The 21,961-nt window shown below is 39.7% G+C and overlaps 1 protein-coding gene across 1 annotated transcript in view; it reads right to left on the bottom strand.

Annotated features, from left to right (window-relative positions):
* LOC127624287 (rho GTPase-activating protein 18-like) overlaps window positions 1–12,557 on the bottom strand; it is a 66,313-nt gene extending 53,756 nt beyond the window's left edge. Inside the window, exon 1 of the mRNA XM_052099041.1 lies at window positions 12,381–12,557. Within this exon, the coding sequence (XP_051955001.1) occupies window positions 12,381–12,490 (110 nt within the window). The 5' untranslated portion in view covers window positions 12,491–12,557. The remainder of the gene's footprint in view (window positions 1–12,380) is intronic.
* Window positions 12,558–21,961: the final 9,404 nt, after the last annotated feature.

The raw sequence follows: 21,961 nt of genomic DNA, 5'->3' as shown, positions 1-21,961 counted from the left end.
ATATATATATATATATATATACACATACATACATACACAATAAGCGGCGGCAGATCGCTCGAAAAAAGCGTTTGCCTCCGACGGTCCACCTTCGATATAGCGGCGGCGGGCCATCCGCGGAACGAAGGCGGTAGGAAGGCGACTGCCGCTTTTAAAAAGCAGCTGCCACCGGCGGACCGCCGTCAAACGTGTTTGCGATATCGCCATTCTGCCGCTTCTACTGCCGCCGGCGCACCGCCAGCGGACCGCCGACTTATTGCTATCTGGGTTGTTCAGTTAGGATCACTACTTTATTTTAAGAATGTGAAATGTCATAATAATAGTAGAGAGAATGATTTATTTCAGCTTTTATTTCTTTCATCACATTCCCAGTGGGTCAGAAGTTTACATTCACTTTGTAAGTATTTGGCAGCATTGCCTTTAAATTGTTTAATTTCGGTCAAACATTTGTGGCAGCCTTCCACAAGCTTCGCACAATAAGTTGCTGGAATTTTGTCCCATTCCTCCAGACAGAACCCGAGTCAGGTTTATAGGCCTCCTTGCTCACACATGCTTTTCCAGTTCTGCCCATCGGATTAAGGTCAGGGCTTTGTGATGGACCATTTTGCCACAAATTTGGAGGTAGGTTTGGGGGTCATTGTCCATTTGGAATACCCATTAGCGATGGCTGATGTCTTGAGATGTTGCTTCAATATATCCACATAACTTTCCTTCCTCATGATGTCATCTATTTTGTGAAGTGCACCAGTCCCACTTGCAGCAAAACACCCCCACAACATGATGAATCTCATGCTTCATGGTTGGGATGGTGTTCTTCGACTTGCAAGGCTCACCCTTTTTCCTCCAAAAATAACGATGGCCATTTATGGCCAAATAGTAAAAATTTTGTTTCATCAGACCAGATGAAACAAATGTCGGTAAATATGTACGTTTTGGAGCAGTGGCTTCTTCCTTGCTGAGCAGCCTTTCAGGTTATGTCGATATAGACTTGTTTTACTGTGGATATAGATACTTGTCTACCCGTTTCCTCCAGCATCTTCACAAGGTCCTTTACTGTTGTTCTGGGATTGATTTGCACTTTTCGCACCAAACTACATTAATCTCTAGGAGACAGAATGCATCTCCTTCCTGAGCGGTATGATGGCTGCATGGTTCCATGGTGTTTATACTTGCGTACTATTGTTTGTAAAGATGAACGTGGTACCTTCAGACATTTGAAAATTGCACTCAAGAATGAAACAGACTTGTGGGGATCCACAATTTTTTTCCGGTGGTCTTGGCTGATTTCTTTTGATTTCCCCACCATGTCAAGCAAAGAGTCACTGAGTTTGAATGTAGGCCTTAAAATACATCCACAGGTACACCTCCAATCAGAAGCTTTTTGGCTAGCTGCTTAAAGGATTGACATCATTTTCTGGAATTTTCCAAGCTGCTTTAAGACTCAGTTAATTTAGTGTAATTTCTGACCCACTGGAATTGTGATATAGTCAATTAAAAGTAAAACAATCCTTCTGTAAACAATTGTTGGAAAATTAATTGTCATGCACAAAGTAGATGTCCTAAACGACTTGCCAAAACTATAGTTTGCTCATATGAAATCTGTGGAATTGTAAAAAAAATTATTTTAATGGCTTTAATGACTATGTAAGACTTCAACTGTAAACACTTTATGACAGGAAAGAAGTATATATATATAGAGAGTAAAATTTCACTACTTTTAAAATCTGAGATTAATCCCGATTAACTATGAAAAATTATGAGATTGTAATCTACAAATATATATACATTAGGGCTGTTGATTTAATATATATAAATATATATCATCTTAGTTTTATTTGTTTATTACATGTTTTTACCAAAACTTTTACATTACATTACATTATACATGTATTTTCATTTATTATACATTTTTGCTATCCTAAAAACATTTTATCTAATTTAATACAACCTTTTCCATTACAATTGATAGTATCAGCATAACAATTTCCTCCATGTTGTCCAGCATGATTTGAGAATTTTCCAAAGAACATCATATGTGCTTTAATGGTAGCAAGAAAATTTGAATATCTGTACAAAGGAGTTAACATGCACAATGTCGCAAGTGTGTTTACATGTAATTAGTGACCTAGAAATAGGTCATATATTTTAGATCATATCTTTTCTTTGTTTAAATTTTTCAAAATCTTTTAACTTTATGTTTATTTCCAGGTTTAAATAGGACTGTAAATCCCAGATTGTCAATGCGGTCTCAGATTTTTCCATAATCTCAGTTTTTATTATGTTAAGTGAATTTCACAGACCAGGAATAGATCTGCACAAGATGTGTGTACTATGTCAATGGAAAAGTGATAACAGCCAGGCTATGATAGCATTTGTTGATTCTGTATTGTGTGTGCACTGCTGAATGAGTTAATAGCATCATAAATCCAGTAAAAGAGATGTCTCTGAGGATACATTTAAAATAGTTCCACTCACACCAGCTGTTACTAAATGACATTCAATCTGCAAGGACCCTGCTGAGTGTCCAACGTCCATCACTCACAATGACTTCAAAACCTACAGGCCACCGTCAATTAAATATTCATTATGTAATGGGACGGCCACACAAGGTGGAAAGTCAAGCGATGTTTGCCATGCCAGTACAGGTTAAACTATCAACCACAAACACACACTCTCAAAACACAAAAGCAACACACATCCTTCCACATATCTCACAGCAAAACTCTGTTCTTATGCGTCCACAAAACGTTATTGTACAGCTTATTTTATATTTAAATATTTATCTGTTTCTCATCCACACCTATTATATCAATTCTGCATATCTAGACTAATCACTGGAGTCAAATGGATTACTTTTATGCTGCCTTTTATGTGCTTTTTGAAAAGTCAAAATTTTGGCACCCCTTCACTTACATTGAACTGACCTACACAAGTGGAATATTCTTTTTATTTTTTTCTCTCCCCTTTTCTCAATCTGTGTGGCAGAGGACTAATTTCAGTTGCCTCCGAGACGTTCAATCCATGCATTTTATCACGTGGCTTGTTGAGCGCGTTACCGTGGAGACATAGCGCATGTGGAGGCTTCACGCTATTCTCCGCGGCATCCACGCACAACTCCCAACACGCCCCAGCGAGAGCGAGAACCACATTATAGTGACCACGAGGAGGTTACCCCATGTGACTCTACCCTCACTAGCAACCGAGCCAATTTGGTTGCTTAGGAGACCTGACTGGAGTCACCCAAAGATGCTCTATTGGGTTGAGATCTGGTGACTGTGGGGGCCATTTTAGTACAGTGAACTCATTGTCATGTTCAAGAAACCAATTTGAAATGATTCGAGCTTTGTGACATGGTGCATTATCCTGCTGGAAGTAGCCATCAGAGGATGGGTACATGGTGGCCATAAAGGGATGGACATGGTCAGAAACAATGCTCAGGTAGGCTGTGGCATTTAAACGATGCCCAATTGGCACTAAGGGGCCTAAAGTGTGCCAAGAAAACATCCCCCACACCATTACACCACCACCACCAGCCTGCACAGTGGTAACAAGGCATGATGGATCCATATTCTCATTCTGTTTACGCCAAATTCTGACTCTACCATCTGAATGTCTCAACAGAAATCGAGACTCATCAGACCAGGCAACATTTTTCCAGTCTTCAACTGTCCAATTTTGGTGAGCTCTTGAAAATTGTAGCCTCTTTTTCCTATTTGTAGTGGAGATGAGTGGTACCCGGTGGGGTCTTCTGCTGTTGTAGCCCATCCGCCTCAAGGTTGTGCGTGTTGTGGCTTCACAAATGCTTTGCTGCATACCTCGGTTGTAACGAGTGGTTATTTCAGGCAAAGTTGCTCTTCTATCAGCTTGAATCAGTCAGCCCATTCTCCTCTGACCTCTAGCCTCAACAAGGCATTTTCGCCCACAGGACTGCCGCATACTGGATGTTTTTCCCTTTTCACACCATTCTTTGTAAACCCTAGAAATGGTTGTGCGTGAAAATCCCAGTAACTGAGCAGATTGTGAAATACTCAGACCGGCCCGTCTGGCACCAACAACCATGCCACGCTCAAAATTGCTTAAATCACCTTTCTTTCCCATTCTGACATTCAGTTTGGAGTTCAGGAGATTGTCTTGACCAGGACCACACCCCTAAATGCATTGAAGCAACTGCCATGTGATTGGTTGATTAGATAATTGCATTAATGAGAAATTGAACAGGTGTTCCTAATAATCCTTTAGGTATATACTGTATATGAATTACATCAGATGAGATTTCATAAGGAATAAGGTTTATTATGTTCTGACAGGGAAGGTTTCCATATGGTTGCATTTTTCTATGCATGCCCTCACTTTAAAGGTGCACTCCGTAACTTGTTGCTCATGTCATCTTAGACTTACAGTGACACCTAATGGTGTGGATGCAGCATCATTCAAAATCAATAGTTTTAAATTACAGATGCCACTGTTTAAATTCACAATTCACAATCAGCCACGATTCAATTAATCCAAGAGGGAAAATGTCCAATAACAAGACGGTTACTGAGATTAAGCTAGTAGTATTCAGCTGATCATGTGATTTTAAAATGGCAGCCCCCATGAGGGGACCCTCTCCATGTAGAATAAAACAGCTTTTATAAGGTAACTGATATGACTAGAGTCCTCAGCTTATGGGAGTGCTCATGAACATTTATACATGTTTTAAAATTACAATTTATTTATTTAAAAGTAAAACTTTTTTAATGAGTGCACCTTTAATATGGAACACTTTTATGTAGGTACTCAAAAAAAATATGCATGGCAATGAGGATACAAAATATAGATGAATATAGATCACAGCAAATATGCTTTCTTAGTGATATTTAGAGCTGCTTTTATTTCACCTCTAAAGGCCACTGTTATACTGCAGCATCCTCCAGCACCTGCCAAAGAGGAATAAAGAGAAATGAAAAAAGAATAGTAAAAAACTTTCGCATCTATCGCATACACTTTTGCCGATAACCGATAGTTCCAAAAAGCAACTAGGCACTAGATTAATCGGTTAGATCGATATATAGGCCTACCTCTGATCTTGACCAACTGTTTTGTAGATTTCAGTCTTTCCTGATTCAAGTAGATTGGAGCTGCACTTTTATGCCGCTTGTTTACATAAAAATAGCTGCCTGGGAGCATTCCAATGATGGCCGGTATAAATCACCATCCACTTTCATTGCATTAAAAACTGTATTAAATTTTGGGTTTAACATGATAGAATTCACAGCCCGCGGATAGGCCCTTAAATGTACAAAATAAAAGTATGCGATAAACAAAACTGCTGTGTGTTACATTGGTACACATGCCACATATCTTTGGAAAGCTAAATTTCTTGATTTTCTATTGATATAAACCATTTTAAGATACAATCACAACAGCAGGTACAATCTATATCTTTGTCAGACCACCAACATATAAACAACCAATAACAAAGTTTAGGCAACTCACCTATGAAGCATCATAGTATTCCACTGATCCATAACTTCCCGACAAAAAAGGTGTTGTTTCATTGTCAAATGTCCAAATGATCAAATCAAGTAAAATGTTTAGTCCAAATCACATTATTACATCAATAAATATCCACCGACTCTTGTTGCATCATTTCAAAGCACCTGGCAGCTGTACCTAAACTTTCACATATTATCGGTAATAACTTCAGTTCAGATGTAAACATTTCCTATATCCGGTATCAAAATGGAAGCACGCACTCTGACCTTTTGATTGACACCTCATTTGACCCAATAGGAGCTTCCATGTCCTGTCCAAAGCCTTCAATACCCAACCACAGTCTGTGTCGAATGTAAGGGCATACCCACTTTCCTTTGTTTACTGATCAAACCAATTACATCGAAGAGTGGAAATGACTGAGGCATCGTATATCCAATGAAATTCTGAAAACAGTGATATGCGGCTTTAGTGGGAAGATTAGAGCACGGTTCTGTAATGTGTGTGCGTTCTGTAATTGCCTTGCCATTACCGAGTGTGTCGTGCATCTGTGCGTAAAACCATTGGAGTGTTGTTTTGGAACTGTTTACACATTTGGCGATTTAAATATGGTGAAACGGAAGCGAAAAACAGGATTTTCACCCCAGGATGTGATATAAGAAGGCATTTACTGTGGAAATGATGAGTTTGGAGATGAAATTTCTGAAAACAATACGGATAATTCGGAGGCAGAGGAAATGTTTATGGAGAGATGAGACATTGCTCTGGACAAGTAAGTATTTTCTTGTGTTTCATAACATATATACTGTATATTCCGCATAAATAAGCTTTAGTTTGAATAATGAATACACATTTTGTAATTACCCTTTGTCGTGTGTTTCCTCAGTGAGTGTTTGAACCGTTTGTGCGTGTTTTTTGTATTTGTTTGTGTGTGTGTGAGGTTTTAGTTCATTGTTTGTTTCAGATCTATTGACATGCTATATAGATGTTTTGTATATTTACTGTAAATATGTATTTATATATATATATATATATATATATAAATGGACGCGAAATACATATATAAATAAATCAAATATAAGTTGAAAATAAGAATATATGTTGTGTTTGAGAGTCTATTTGTTACAATGCGGGGATGTGGGGGAGGGGTAGGCCCATCTATTTGTTACAATGCTGAATTCATGGGGGGAGGTGTAGACCCATCTATTTGTTCCATAGTACATTGGCAAAGTATACAGTATTTACAGTAAATATACATACAATAATACATATTTACACAGTCGAAAAGAAAACTAATATATATATATATATATATATATATATATATATATATATATATATATATAGAATACAGAAAAGATGGAAAAGTTGTGTCTAGCTTTGTAAATTACATTTATTTATTCTCACTGAATAAGATAGCGATTGGGAGCCGGATGCGGGCCACATAAAGTGGAGCCGCAGGACAGCACCTCATCAAGAGAGGAGGGCTTTCAGAGAGACCCTTGCTGAGGAGCTGGCAGAGTTGGGGTCTCACTCCACAGCCAGACCCGTATCTCCTGCTCCACGAAGAGCACATCACAGGCCGTTGCACATCACCAAATCTTGCACCGCTGGTCGTCTGAAGTGCAGGCAGTGTCATGCAAAGACACCAGTGAAGTACTCTTACTGTGATGTGCCTTTGTGCTTTGTACCCAAATGTGACTGCTACAATGACTGGCATGTTGCTAGAAACATGTACAATTTTATAATGGTTTGTAAATACTTTGTGTAAAAATTCATGTAAATAGTTTGTTGTGTATTTTTTATATAAACAAATTGTCCACCATAGCACTAGTTTTGACTCTTTTATATGCACAACATTTAGTTTCAAGAAGGGAAAAGGAACTCTAATGTGTTTATGCATCAGTTACTCTGTGTCAGCAAAACTAATAGTGGATCTGGATATGGAATATGATAGCTCTACGTGTCATCTTTCATTAGAGCACAAAATTATGACTCTACGTTGAAGCGTTCAAAATAGGGCCGCAACGACGCGTCGACGTCATCGATTACGTCGACTATGAAAATACGTCGACACGAATGAAATGCGGCGACGCGTCACATTCATTATTTACGTTTAAATATCGAGTAATGGCGGCTTCTGCTCCAGCTCATGGTGAAAATGACAACCACGATCATCCAAAGTATGGGAATACTTTAAACTACAGCCGAACAGAAAGGTGCTTTGTTCACTATGCAAAGCGGAAATGTCATACCATGGCAGCACAACTGCTATGAACGAGCATCTTAAAAGGAAACATCCTGTGACTCTGCGAACTCAAAACGACGAGCCAGCTGGGTAAGTAGTAGGCTTTATTACAGTGAGTTTTTGGAGTTGTTGTTGCGGTCATACCTACTTTTTTCAGCTATTACAGCTTGTGTGCTAGTTAATAGTGTTAATTGCTAACGGTGCAGATGTAATTTATTGGCCCATTCGGCGACAATAAAATGGACTTTCATTTATAACTTCAACTTAAATCTGTCAACGAAGCCTTCAGTGCATTTAAATTGCCCGTTTTTAAAAGTTGTGTATGCACATGTAGACTAGAGACATGCACTCCCGCGGGACCCAACACAACAGAGTGCGGCACGGGATCTGATGGCCGAGTGCGGGCGCGGGCGGTAATGCACTCGTGTGTGTGCTGGTTGCGGGAGAATAAAACGATTCGCGGGACTCCCGCAAAATAGAAATCTATAAATTGAACATCTCAAAACAAATAAATTGCACAAAAGCAACAAGAACAACTAAAACAAAATAGATAGAACGATTTACAGGCCGGGGTCTATGTATACATGTTTGCAGCGATTAACAATGTAGCCAATCACAGACATATGTGTTCATTTTCTGAACGCAATGGCCAATCAGAAGCATTTAAGATGGAATCTCCTCACCGCTCAAAATGGACTTTTGTGCAGTGCTGAATTCTGCATACTGGCAAATCGATATAATGAAAGATTCATTGTGCAGTCAGTTTCATTGATAATAACAGAGATGTCCGCTTTTTAGGAATTATTAAGGGAGAAATCCGTCCCGCGCATGTCTCTAATGTAGACTTTAAAAACAAACAATAACGTTATATTTACATGTTAACAGTAGCCTGTAGTGTATTTATTTATTTATTTATTTATTGTTTATTTGAATATTGACAGATACAAAACAAATGTCAGAAAATGAATTAATAAAAGTTTGAAATACTAATGTAGAAGTTGTACTTATTATTTATTGGAAAGTTTGCAATCGGCTAATAAATCGGCTAATCCCAAAAATATGCATTAGATTAATCGGAAAAATAATCGTTAGATTAGTCGACTAATCGAAGAAATAATCGATAGATTAATCAACATCAAAAATAATCGTTAGATGCAGCCCTAGTTCAAAAGTAGTAGCCTTTTTGTCCTAGGTTACCAAAGGGTCCTTTTGGAGTATCCAAAAGGCACTTTTGTAAAACGCCTGGGTGTACCCTTAGAAAAACATGTGTAAAATATTCATTTTTTATGGTATTGTTATAACATTTGAACTTGGACTAGGTAAGGCTTCATGCTGTGATCCCATTGAGTTCTCAAGCTAATAGCTACAAGTTATAGTCATCTGCAGGCATCTGTATGCAAAAAAATTTTTTTTGATGAAAGCTCATGGATCCACATTTGCGAGATTTGCACCTGCAACCTTTCACTTGCCAGCCCAGATGTTTAAAACCCAATGTCTAGTTTTAACTAGAGCTGTCGATTTAATGTGTTCATTTAGTGCAATTTACTTTATAAAAACAAACGCTTTAAAAACTTTACATAATCAGTCATGCCTCCTGACCAGTACTTATTAAAGAAATTTATTTTCCAACCATCATAGCAATCCAAGCATAAAGTACATGCAAGTTTGTGTTTTACGAGGTGTGTCAGCAGGGGGCAGTCAGCGCGCCTCAACAAACCTCACAAGCAGGAGGCATTCTTGACAGCTGGACAAAGCCAGAGACTATTTACTAGGGATGGGTGTTTTCAAGTAAAAACAAGTACCTGATTACTCAATTTATTTTGAGTTTAATTCACAAACGTTACTAAGAAAGGTTTCAACTTAACATAACTGCAAAAAGCGTTGCTTATCTTTTGGGAAAAAAATTAAATGAACTATATACATGAATAAATATGCACTGATATAAACTCTTTCTATCATTTCAGATGTTATTATTCAGAAAAACAAGTGGGGAAAGTTATCTTTATAAAATGCACTCTGCTGGTGTTCGGAGATTTAACACATTCTGGTCTGATCATCTTCAGAGTTTGCATTATCTTTCCACCAATAAAAGCAGATTCTCATCTGTTGGTTTGCATGACACTAACAAGAACTGAATAGTAATAAGAGTCGATTTCAATGAGAATCAAAATATTAAAAGTATTGCCTTGTAATATCCACCTTATTTTGCAATGCGGCTGCATTTCTGGCGAATGTGTGGGAGTTCCGCTGGCAGTGCAAATATCTAGAAGGCTATAATACCAGAGTTAGTGATCTGGGCTTATAAACTATCATACAACCACAGGATGTACAGCAGAATTATGTGCCAATGTCAGATAATTTTCTAACGTCAGCATTTATAGTAAGAGTAAGTACATCATTCACTTGTTGCTGTGTGTTTTTATATTGAAGAGACTGAGATAAAATCGGCTTCTTTCTTTACCGAGATCGTGACTATGCAGTCTTTCTTGTCTCCATGTAAACCTCCATTCAGGTGTACATGCATAACCTCCGATGATGCCTTTATTTATTTCCAAAGGCAATGTTAAAGAAGCCGTGCTGAATGCCTGATCTGCGTGTCTGTTTACTACACACTGCTAAGAAAGAGAGAATGCTCTCTGACAAGAACGGAGAGAATAATGCATTTATTATTTTGCCAAGATGAAACAAGATGCAGTTTTGGTGCAAAGAAAGTTAAAGCAGCATTTTCCCGGTATCTTTCTTCTCTCTGCTGGTTGTGTAAAGTTTGTGGAAGACTGTCCATGTCACCTCCTGATTTCTTTCATTCTGCCAGTGAAACAGTGTGTGATTAAACGATGGCAAAATGCAATAAACTGTAAAACTATATACACTCAAATTCAATGAGTTTATGAAAATCGTAATCAATGCTATGTTGACATTTATTGCCAGTAGCTAGTGCAGAACAAGTACTTGATTACTCGGTTACTCGTGCACATCCCTGCTATTTACCAGAGATGGACCACTGGTATAAAAATTAATGGGAGAAATAGTAACACCCAAAGACTGTTGAAAAGGAAGTCCTGCCTTACAGGTAAAAGAGCCTATCAGCTTTTAGATACAGACATCACCTGTCATTCAATGAAAACACACATGTGCGCATTAGCAAGACAAGCAGGGAAAAAGCTTTTTTAGCGTAATCTGAGGTAAAGAAGCACAATTTTAGGATAACAGTATTGTCAGATTGTACTGCTGATTTGAAATATGTTCTTTGATCGTAATCTTGACCAACTGTTTTGGAGATTTCGGTCTTTGCTATTCAAGTTGCACTCATGCTGCTTGTTTACAAAGAAAAATAGCTGCTCGAGAACTTTCCAAAGATGGCGCCAAATGGACTGACTTGCTAAAAATGCTTTGACGAAGCACATCGCTAAAGCGCAGCATTAAAATGATGATGAAAACAGTGAAATGCTCCAAAACCAAAAGGATCCTGATGCACATGTACATAGGCCGACCATTAAAAATAGTGCAGAGGGGATGCAAAAACACATCCTGAGAGAACAGGACAGATTGAGAAACTCAACTGCAAAATTAATTGTAGTCAACTGTTGGCTTGTTGAATGAAATGGGAATAAAACAAACAATATTTTGACTTCTAATTAAAGCCACTTTTTGTTTTGTCTTAATGCTTTACTCATCTCCCACAATAGTATTTTTCAATCTGAATATCTGCGTTATTAGAATTTTAGGTCCTAAATGTTATATTTTTTATTATTTTAATTATTATGTATGATTTATACTGAATTCTTTAATTCCATTAATTAATCAGAATTTCACATAATTAATTTGATTAAAATGTAAATCAATTGATAGCCCCAGTTTTAATACAAACTAGGGAATGTAGTCTGGCGGCTAAAGTTCTGGCCATTGAAAGATTGTAGGTTAAAATGCATCAAGGAAAAGTTATTGTGTCCTTGATTGGCCAATGCAGAAAATCTAAAAATGGCCAAATATTGTTTGATTTATTGAGAAGGATACAGATGCAGGCAGAGCTCCAATAAGGGGCGGTAGCTCTAAAAAGGAGGAAGCTCCAAACCCTTTCCCTAACCATGTGTAGAAGTGTCACCCACTTATAGAGTTCGCCCAACCCCTTCTTGGTATACCCCGCCCCATTATGGAGTCACCCGCCTTCTTTTGGTGATTCCGCCCCCATTTGGAGATCACATGCAGCAAAGGCTACTTTAATTAATTAATATATCAATATACCAATATATCGGTCTACTACTAACAGCCGGAAGTAGCAGTGGCACCACATATTTAGACTTTAAAACAATCTACTACAGGCTTATTTCTACATGATCTCTCGAAAGCAGAACTACTGCAGATTCTTCCACATGCACATTAAAAATACTCCAACCATCAGTTGTTATAACATCCAGAGGTTGTAAACACAGAAGTGTTAGGTAAAAATCTCCAGTTTGACGATATTCCCACGAAACCCCTCCTAGAGACAGAAAAGCACTTTGCACTGAAGACCTGGCTGAGTCTCAAATCCGCGTCAGCTGCCAAACTTTTGAGGCATCAGAACAAGGCTTTGAGACACATCCCTATGATACAGTTACTATAAATAGTGCACATTGCCCTTTGTAATAAGCAAAGTCGCGTTTATGCGATCCCTCACCTCGGACCCGAAAACCCCGCTTGCTCCTTACAGTTGATGGCCGGTAAAGCTTCACTGTTGCTGATGTAGGCGGTTAAAACAACACTCTGCTCGTCCTGTTGTCCACTCATGGTGAGCACCGCATTATTATGGACGTTTCGATGTAACTTCGGGAGGAACTGCCGCTGCCGCACGACTCTTTCCTAACGACATGAATAATCAGCCACTTTCAACTCCGCCCCTTCGGCGTCGAAATGCCAAACCTACTACGGTGAAGGCATGCCTAATGAATATTAATCATGTTGTCATACTCGCCCACTGAGCCTTCTTGATTGGCTATAAGGCAAAGATATTTTAAATAGGCGTTACGTTAGTTTTACTATGCCAGTGGTTCTCAACCGGTGGGGCGTACACTCTCCCGGGGGGGCCGCCAGTAGGCTACGATGGAAGGGAAAAACAACTGGGAAAAAAAAAATTTTGGGGCACATTTTTTTATCACTAAACTACTGTCATAAAAAGTTATAGTTTTGTATATACATAACTCCTGAATAAAAATTAAAATGTGTTTGGACTGATTTAAAAAAAAAAACAAATTTGATTGGTTTGTCGATAGTGAGCGCAAATGCAGGTGATAAGCATAAGCGGTTTCATTAAGCGAGTCATTGAGTCGTTCATTCAAACTATTCGTTCAAACGGCCGATTCATCAAGAATGAGACAGATGTTTGTGAATGGGTCATTGAATATTTGACTCAAGCGATTCGTTCACAACACTGAATCATTCAAAACACGATTGAGTATTGCTGTGAGATGCGCTATGGCTATGCTGTGATCTTTGTTTGGATTCATCTGATCCATTTTCGCTGCTAAAATAGACCAAAACAGTCATTATTTCGTCTAAAATGTAAGTGACTTAATATTATTAACTTGTTTGTTGAACTGTCATATGAAATCAGTGTCACATTTGTGAGGTGATGGTAAATTAAGTGATGGTCAATTGTCAGCTCTCTTGGTCGTCAGGTCGTGTGATGTATGTTGCTGAACTGTATTCAAATGTTATAAATATAAAAATACCACATTTTGAAATTTAACTGCAGTATGTCAATTTAGTTGAGTTTGTGTAGTTTGTAGTCTGCAGTTTGTGTGCTGCGCTCATAGACTTTAGAAAACGGCGCTCATTTGTTTGATTTCAACCTGTCTTTGCAAGGCCACGAAACTCATATTTTGCTCCTTGCAGACAAAGTGCACGCCTTCACACAAAAACTAGACCTCTGGCAGGGCCACATCAGTCGAGGGAACTGCGACATGTTCCCCAGCCTTGCAGACTTTAGGTGTGTTCGACATCGGCTGCTGCTGGATGTAACCGATCTGCGAGAGCTGCCGCGTGCAGGCGGGGAGGATCTGCTAACGGAGATATGAAGCCGGACACGTTGTGGCTCCCGTAGTTTGCTGCATGGCAGATCACGTGGTGTTTGCTTGCTTTATCGCAGACGAGCTGGAAGGGATAGAAATTCCATTATTTTTGCATGACATTGGGCACAATGAGCAACGAAGGTGAGTTAAATGGTTAAATGTAAGAAGTATCTATTTAAACAAATTACACATTATCAATTTAGTTTTAAAATTACTATACCTAGAATCTGCTAATTATATGTTGAATAAAAATACTGTATCGAAAGTCTAAAGTCTTTGCAATATGTTACTGATGTAATGGGTGGCTTTTGTAATCAATTGCTGATACTTGCTCCATGACAGAAGAAAGGAACATTTGATCTGGGGGAATAAATGATAAATAAAACACATGCACAAATCATTGGTGCCTTGTAATTATTTCACAGTTATGCGGTTTCCTTACCATTCTTCATCCTTTCAGCGATGTCATTGGAAACTGTTAGCATGACAACATTACCTTTGCTGTCTAACACATTAATGGTTACGTTGTCCATTTTGTTGTGTGTTACATAGGGTAGTGCAGGTTCTTTATATATCCTAAGGAACCATGGGACCATAGCCAACACCAGTTCCATTCATTATTACTAATAGTTAGCAACAAATGCAATTACCCTTTTAAGTCAACTTTCAGTTTTGGCTCAACATTAATTAGCAGTGATTTCCATTGTTTTCATGATTTAGTGATTAAGTAACTTTATGTATTAACCATGGACCATGGTATTAACACACTTTTGAGATGTGTGTGTGTGTGTGTGTGTGTGTGTGTGTGTGTATGTAAGTGGTGTTTTGGAAGGGGGTCTTCCAAAACAAGATAACATATTGGATATATACTTTAGCAGTTTGACATGGGTGTTCCTGCTAATACAAAATCATAAAAGTAACCTATAAAAAAAAAGGTTTCAGCAACAGGATTTACAGTACCCTCCAGATGAGCTCTTTTTAACATTTGAGACAAAACACCATTCATTTTCATATACAGAAAACCACAATTCTGTTGGATTTATATTGTGATTTAGACCAACTCTTTGAAAGTGAACAGAATGTTGTACTGTTGGTAAGTTGAAGATATAGCAAGTTGTTAGCAGTTTGTTAACCACATGCAGGTGAAGTATGACCACAGCAAAATAAACTAGAGAATATGAAGAACCATGAACAAATGGAAGAACAATGTATTATGCGTCATTTGTACAGGAGCATACATTTATGACCACATTAGATTGTCTGTTTTTAAGATTAACATTTGAGTTATTAAAAATGCTCATTTGAATAGGTTATGCAGCTGAATACTGTAAAAGGTCTGTATGAAAAGAAAGTCATGCAAAATAAACATACACAAACCCTTTATTAACAATAAAGTAAATACAGTAAAACAATAATAAATATGATTTTTAAGATAAAGACGACATAAAAAGGTATTGAACTGTTTTAAAAAAAAGTCGCAATAAACTTGAAACGCACGTCATCGGTGTTGTCAGTGAATCCGGCCAATTGTGGATCAGTTGTGTCGTCATCAGAACCTGTGCAGCTGCTCTTGAGAAGCTGCGCTGGCTGAGTCCTCCGGCTACTCTCGAATCGCTCTTGCGGTACTTTGATGGCATACGTCACAGTCACGTGACTTCGGCGCTGTATCAAGTCGGACAAAATTTCTAACCGGCATGCACTGCTTCAAGTCAGCCGCCGATCGGTCTGCGCAGAGCTGCATGAAGTTGAACAAGCCTTTAATCACTGATGCAGGCACGTCACACGATTTCTCCTCCCTATTTCAATCAGTGTCTGAGCACCTGTCAGCAATGAGAAAACAATTTGCGACGTACTTTAAAGAGGATTATCGCTCTTTTGCGTGGGTTCGAGATCCGTTTGTGTGCACAGCAAACGAGCTATCAATTGATATGCAGGAACAGCTTATTGAGCTGAAGAGTGACAGTAGACTGAAGGAACTCTTTAGCTCCTGCCCTCTTTCGTCATTCTGGGCAGCATTGATGCAGGAATACCCTGAACTCTGTGACGTCGCCTTGAAGATTCTCCTTCCTTTCGCGTCGACATATTTGTGTGAGGCAGGATTCTCAAAAATGACTGCACTCAAAACGAAATTCGTAATCGTGCACAAATCGAGGATGATTTGAGGCTATGTTTATCAAACATTGAGCCAAGAATTGAGGATCTTTGCAAGGCAAAGCAGGCTCAGGTCTCACATTAACATCACCTACCAGCAAGCTTCTGTAAAAATGCAGATGATGCCTACTATTAGCCTAGTAATAACAATAATAAAGCATAAATTAATATAAGAGGTCTGGTGCCAATTCCCAATTATAGCAATAGGCTAGTAATGATAATAGGCCTACTGATGATGATAATAATAATAATACAGTGAGGAAAATAAGTATTTGAACACCCTGCTATTTTGAAAGTTCTCCCACTTAGAAATCATGGAGGGGTCTGAAATTGTCATCGTAGGTGCATGTCCACTGTGAGAGACATAATCTAAAAAACAAAATCCAGAAATCACAATGTATGATTTTTTTACTATTTATTTGTATGATACAGCTGCAAATAAGTATTTGACCACCTGAGAAAATCAATGTTAATATTTGGTACAGTAGCCTTTGTTTGCAATTACAGAGGTCAAATGTTTCCTGTAGTTTTTCACCAGGTTTGCACACACTGCAGGAGGGATTTTGGCCCACTCCTCCACACAGATCTTCTCTAGATCAGTCAGGTTTCTGGGCTGTCGCTGAGAAACACGGAGTTTGAGCTCCCTCCAAAGATTCTTTATTGGGTTTAGGTCTGGAGACTGGCTAGGCCACACCAGAACCTTGATATGCTTCTTACAGAGCCACTCCTTGGTTATCCTGGCTGTGTGCTTCGGGTCATTGTCATGTTGGAAGACCCAGCCTCGACCCATCTTCAATGCTCTAACTGAGGGAAGGAGGTTGTTCCCCAAAATCTCGCAATACATGGCCCCGGTCATCCTCTCCTTAATACAGTGCAGTCGCCCTGTCCCATGTGCAGAAAAACACCCCCAAAACATGATGCTATCACCCCCATGCTTCACAGTAGGGATGGTGTTCTTGGGATGGTACTCATCATTCTTCTTCCTCCAAACACGGTTAGTGGAATTATGACCAAAAAGGTCTATTTTGGTCTCATCTGACCACATGACTTTCTCCCATGACTCCTCTGGATCATCCAAATGGTCATTGGCAAACTTAAGACGGGCCTTGATATGTGCTGGTTTAAGCAGGGGAACCTTCCGTGCCATGCATGATTTCAAACCATGACGTCTTAGTGTATTACCAACAGTAACCTTGGAAACGGTGGTCCCAGCTCTTTTCAGGTCATTGACCAGCTCCTCCCGTGTAGTTCTGGGCTGATTTCTCACCTTTCTTAGGATCATTGAGACCCCACGAGGTGAGATCTTGCATGGAGCCCCAGTCCGAGGGAGATTGACAGTCATGTTTAGCTTCTTCCATTTTCTAATGATTGCTCCAACAGTGGACCTTTTTTCACCAAGCTGCTTGGCAATTACCCCGTAGCCCTTTCCAGCCTTGTGGAGGTGTACAATTTTGTCTCTAGTGTCTTTGGACAGCTCTTTGGTCTTGGCCATGTTAGTAGTTGGATTCTTACTGATTGTATGGGGTGGACAGGTGTCTTTATGCAGCTAACGACCTCAAACAGGTGCATCTAATTTAGGATAATAAATGGAGTGGAGGTGGACATTTTAAAGGCAGACTAACAGGTCTTTGAGGGTCAGAATTCTAGCTGATAGACAGGTGTTCAAATACTTATTTGCAGCTGTATCATACAAATAAATAGTTAAAAAATCATACATTGTGATTTCTGGATTTTTTTTTTTTAGATTATGTCTCTCACAGTGGACATGTACCTACGATGACAATTTCAGACCCCTCCATGATTTCCAAGTGGGAGAACTTGCAAAATAGCAGGGTGTTCAAATACTTATTTTCCTCACTGTAACAACAATAAAGCATGTAACCTCATATAATTATATAGCAATAGCCTAGTAATGATGATAGGCCTACTACTACTCATAATAATAATAATAATAATGCCTGCAAGCTCACATTAGAAGTCTGGTGCTACTGCCAATTATAATAATAATAATAATAACAACAATAAAGCATGGGGCGGGGCGGGGTGCAATGGGGCCCCAACTGCAATGAACCAGCTTTGGGGGGGGCCCAGCTTGCAAAAGGTTGAGAACCCTTGTACTATGCTGATGGGTTTACTCATGAATATTAATTAAAGTACGTTGTAACGCTTCAGGAAGGTTACATACAACATTCGTAGCGTAAAAAATATTCATTATTAAGCCTTCCTGTATGATTCATAAACTATGTTAGTTTACAGTGTCCTTCAAACTGTGTTGAAACACTTTGAACTGGACTTTCTACTTCAGTCAAACAACTCAACTGCATCTTTCCAGTAGCTACTGTAGTTTTAATATTTAATGAAGACCAGTATTAATCCCCAATTATTTGAAAATGTAAGGCTTTATTTAGTGACAATCTGGAACTACTCCGACTGGATTATTGATCGACTGAGTTTTAGAACCGAATCTGTCCAATTCAGAACAGTTTTGAGAACCGGGTCAACCAATCCACTGAAAAGAGCCAACTCAAAACAATGATTTGTTCCCAAAACAGACATTGCTTTTTGAATGTGCCTAAAAGTGCTAGGGTGGATGTCAAGGTTTTCAGTGAATAACAATTTTAATTTTAATCCGTTGCTCACACAAAATATCCAATGTTTCTCAACCTTTTTTGCTTCAAGTTCCCCTGTATCGACACAAAAACAAAAGGCAAACTAAAGGCGTACTAAAGGCAAAATATAATTTAATAGTATCATTAATATTGTAATATCCCTAAAGTACAAAATAAAAAACGGGCCATATGAGCCGTGAAACTTTTGAACAGACTAATGTTGTTAATTATATAGGGGATCTTTGAACTTGGTAAATGTCAAAATATAAATTTTACAAATTGTATTTTATCATTCGTTTTTCATTATTTTGTTCAGCAATAATTTTTGCGTACACAGTAAATTCAGATCCCTAATCCCAAGTATGAACAATAATAATAGTGATGCTTGCCTTAGCAAAAACCACAAGTTACTCTTTCCAAACAGGTTTCCCAAACACATCCATTCCTTAGTAAAATAGTCCTACCTCAAACTTCCAGTACGTCATTGCTTGAGTCAGAAGTTAACATGTCTGACTCGAGCCACATTTTCAAAGTGCCCCAGAACCACAGCGTTTACACTCTTCAGAAAGTCCTCATACAGATGGCTAATTTATAAATGCCCCTGCACATTTAACTGATTTAACTGAATTAAAGTCACACTGGTGAGCAGTCAGAATAGAGGTGGCCACCTTTGCAGTTGTAATACCGTCCTCTAGTGCTCACAGCTCATCACTGTATGCTGTTTCACCAGATGACCTCACACACATAAAGCACGAACACATCATGATTTGCCCCCCGTCTCACGGACCCCTTCGAGGGTACGGAAGGCTCCCAAGCGCTCCTGAAACAGACAACCCAGAGATAGAGATGGTTGAGTTGGTAAACAGACAACTCTGTCCCCCGGTGGAGGGCTGGGAAGAGAAATTCAGTTAAAGGTATTGTTTGCACGTTTTTCAATAATAAAGCAATTTCCTCTTTCTGGGTCACCTGGCCCGCAAACGAGCCTCGCCAACGAGCGTGCGCTGTCAGTGCTAAAATGCTTCAGGACGGGCACGCCGGTCCCTTTAAAACCTTTCCAGAAGCTCCTGGGGCATATGACATCCTCCGGCCCCTGGACGGGACACAGAAGATCTAGCTGGTCTACCACCTGCTGTTGTAGACATGATCAACCAAGCCAGAGCCCCCTCTACCAGGCAACTTTAAGCCCTGAAGTGGCGCCTGTTTGCAAATTGGTGCTCTTCCCGGGCTGAAGATCCACAGAGATGCGCAGTTAGGTCAGTGCTCTTATTTCTGCAGGAGAGGTATGTTGCTGCTATCGCAGCCCACCATGACGCAGTAGACGGCAAGTCTTTGGGTAAACACGACTTAATCATCAGGTTCCTAAGAGGCACCCGGAGGTTAAATCCTTCCCGGCCAAGCCTGTTCCCCTCCTGGGATCAATTGGTCTAAATCTGAAGCTTTGGCGCTGACAGCATACTGTCCTGTAACTGCCTTCCAGCTGGGTGTCTTCCAGTGGCCCAAACAGGGTATTAAGTATTTGGGTATTTTATTCCCAGCAAATTTGTCTGATTTAGTTAGAGATAATTTTGACCCTTTTATAAAAGGTTTTCGAGCGATGTGGCAGGTGGGCTTCACTACATTTATCGGTGATTGGGAAGGTTAATGAACTGTATTCCAAAATTCAACTACCTGCTACACCCTCTCCCTATAGATGTTCCCCTTTCTTTTTTCTTGCAATTTGAGAGCATAGCAAATTCTATCATTTGGAATGGTAAGCACCCCAGATTACATTTCAGTAAGATGCATAGGCCGATTGACAAAGGTGGGCTCGGCCTACCCAAGATTTCTTTTATTATTGTGCGTTCGGTCTCAGACATTTGGCTCGTTGATCGCTTCCACCTGAAAGAGCCCCTCCCTGGTTCTGTATTGAACAGGAAGTTGTTGGCCCTATATTGTCATTGCAAAGCCTTTCAATCAATCTAGAGAAGTTAAATTACACCCCGTTATCTCGCATTTGCACTCGGTATGGACAAAAGTGTCCAGAGTGTTTAATTCAGGTATTTATCGAATGTTGCCTTGGGCTTATGGCTATACCCCAAACTATGCATTAATAAGTCCCTTTCTGCTGGACAGAATGGATTGTGAGGGTGGTTACTACACTCGGTGACCTATAAGAGAGTAGTGTGTTGAGATCCTTTGAATATTTCGTTCAACATTTTGTTTTTGTTTTTTAGGTATCTACAGCTGCACCACTTGCTCTGTAGTATTTTTGGTAATAGCATTTACCCCCTTTTGAGTGGTGATTGCTGCTTTTGGAAAAGGTCATGAGGCATCAGTGTATTACTCCTTGTTAATTCAGAGTCTGGGGGATGGAGCCTAAGCTACTCTCAAGAGACTATGGGAAAAAAAATGTAACTTGGAATTGGAGGAGGGAGTGTGGGCTAGGATTCTAAAAAACATAAAAACTGCCTCTAGAGATGCAAGGGTGCACCTTATGCAATTCAAGATTTTGCATTGTTCTATTGGACCCCCTCTAAATTGTATAGGCTTGATTTTGAAGACACACCCACCTGCTGGCGATGCCAATCAGAGGATGGAGACATAACCCATGTCTTTTGGGGGTGTGATGAGATCCAGGAGTTTTGGTTAAAGCTTCAGAATCTGATGTGCAATGTATTAGGCACTCGGGTATCATTTTGCCCCAGACTCTGTATCTTGGGCAATGGGGTGGTCATCGACATGGAAAATATATATATATAAAGAGTTAGGTCTTAACCAGTGTCATGATCGCCAGGCAGATCATATTAAGGGGCTGGAGGTCGGCTGGAGCACCCTCTTTTCAGTTTTTGGACACTGAGGCCGTCGTCTGCGAGGGTAGGAGCGGTGGAGCCGTTGCCAGGGGCGGAGGAGTTCCCAACCAGCCATCAAAATGAGGAGGGCCGTTCCATCCACCAGGGTTCGGAGGACTGGTTCTGGTCCACCCGGGGAGGAGGGGCTGTCATCTGTCAGAGGGTGGAGGAGTGGTCGAGGACCAGGTGACGGTGTGTCTGGGAAACCGGTAAGCTAATTTTTTTTCTCTCTCTCTCTCCTTGCTCTCTCTCATGGTCACTCCACCTTGCCCTTTCCCTTGAATGTGTGTGTGAATGGGACACAGTGTAAAGCACTTTGGTAACATCTAAAGTTAATAAAAGGCGCTATTTAAGTGCAGATCATTTACCATTTCCCTCTCCTCTTTTTCAGTTTTGTTTGTTTTTCCCTCCCCAGCCCTAATGAGGTGGGGAAAATCCTGCTATTATGCACGCCCAGCCCCCAATTGGGCTAATAAGCCCAGGAGAGGGATAAGTGCAGCAGAACGCAGCAGTTGGGGAGAGATAAAGAGCCACAAGCAGCTGCCGTGTGTGCGTGTTTGTGTTCTGTGTCTTTTTGTTTAAGTTCTTATAAAAAAATTATTT

The sequence above is a fragment of the Xyrauchen texanus genome, chromosome 30, assembly GCF_025860055.1.
Source record: "Xyrauchen texanus isolate HMW12.3.18 chromosome 30, RBS_HiC_50CHRs, whole genome shotgun sequence".
Classification (NCBI taxonomy): Eukaryota; Metazoa; Chordata; class Actinopteri; order Cypriniformes; family Catostomidae; genus Xyrauchen; species Xyrauchen texanus.
Note: the sequence above shows the minus strand (reverse complement) of the source record. Positions and strands in the feature narration are given on the sequence as shown.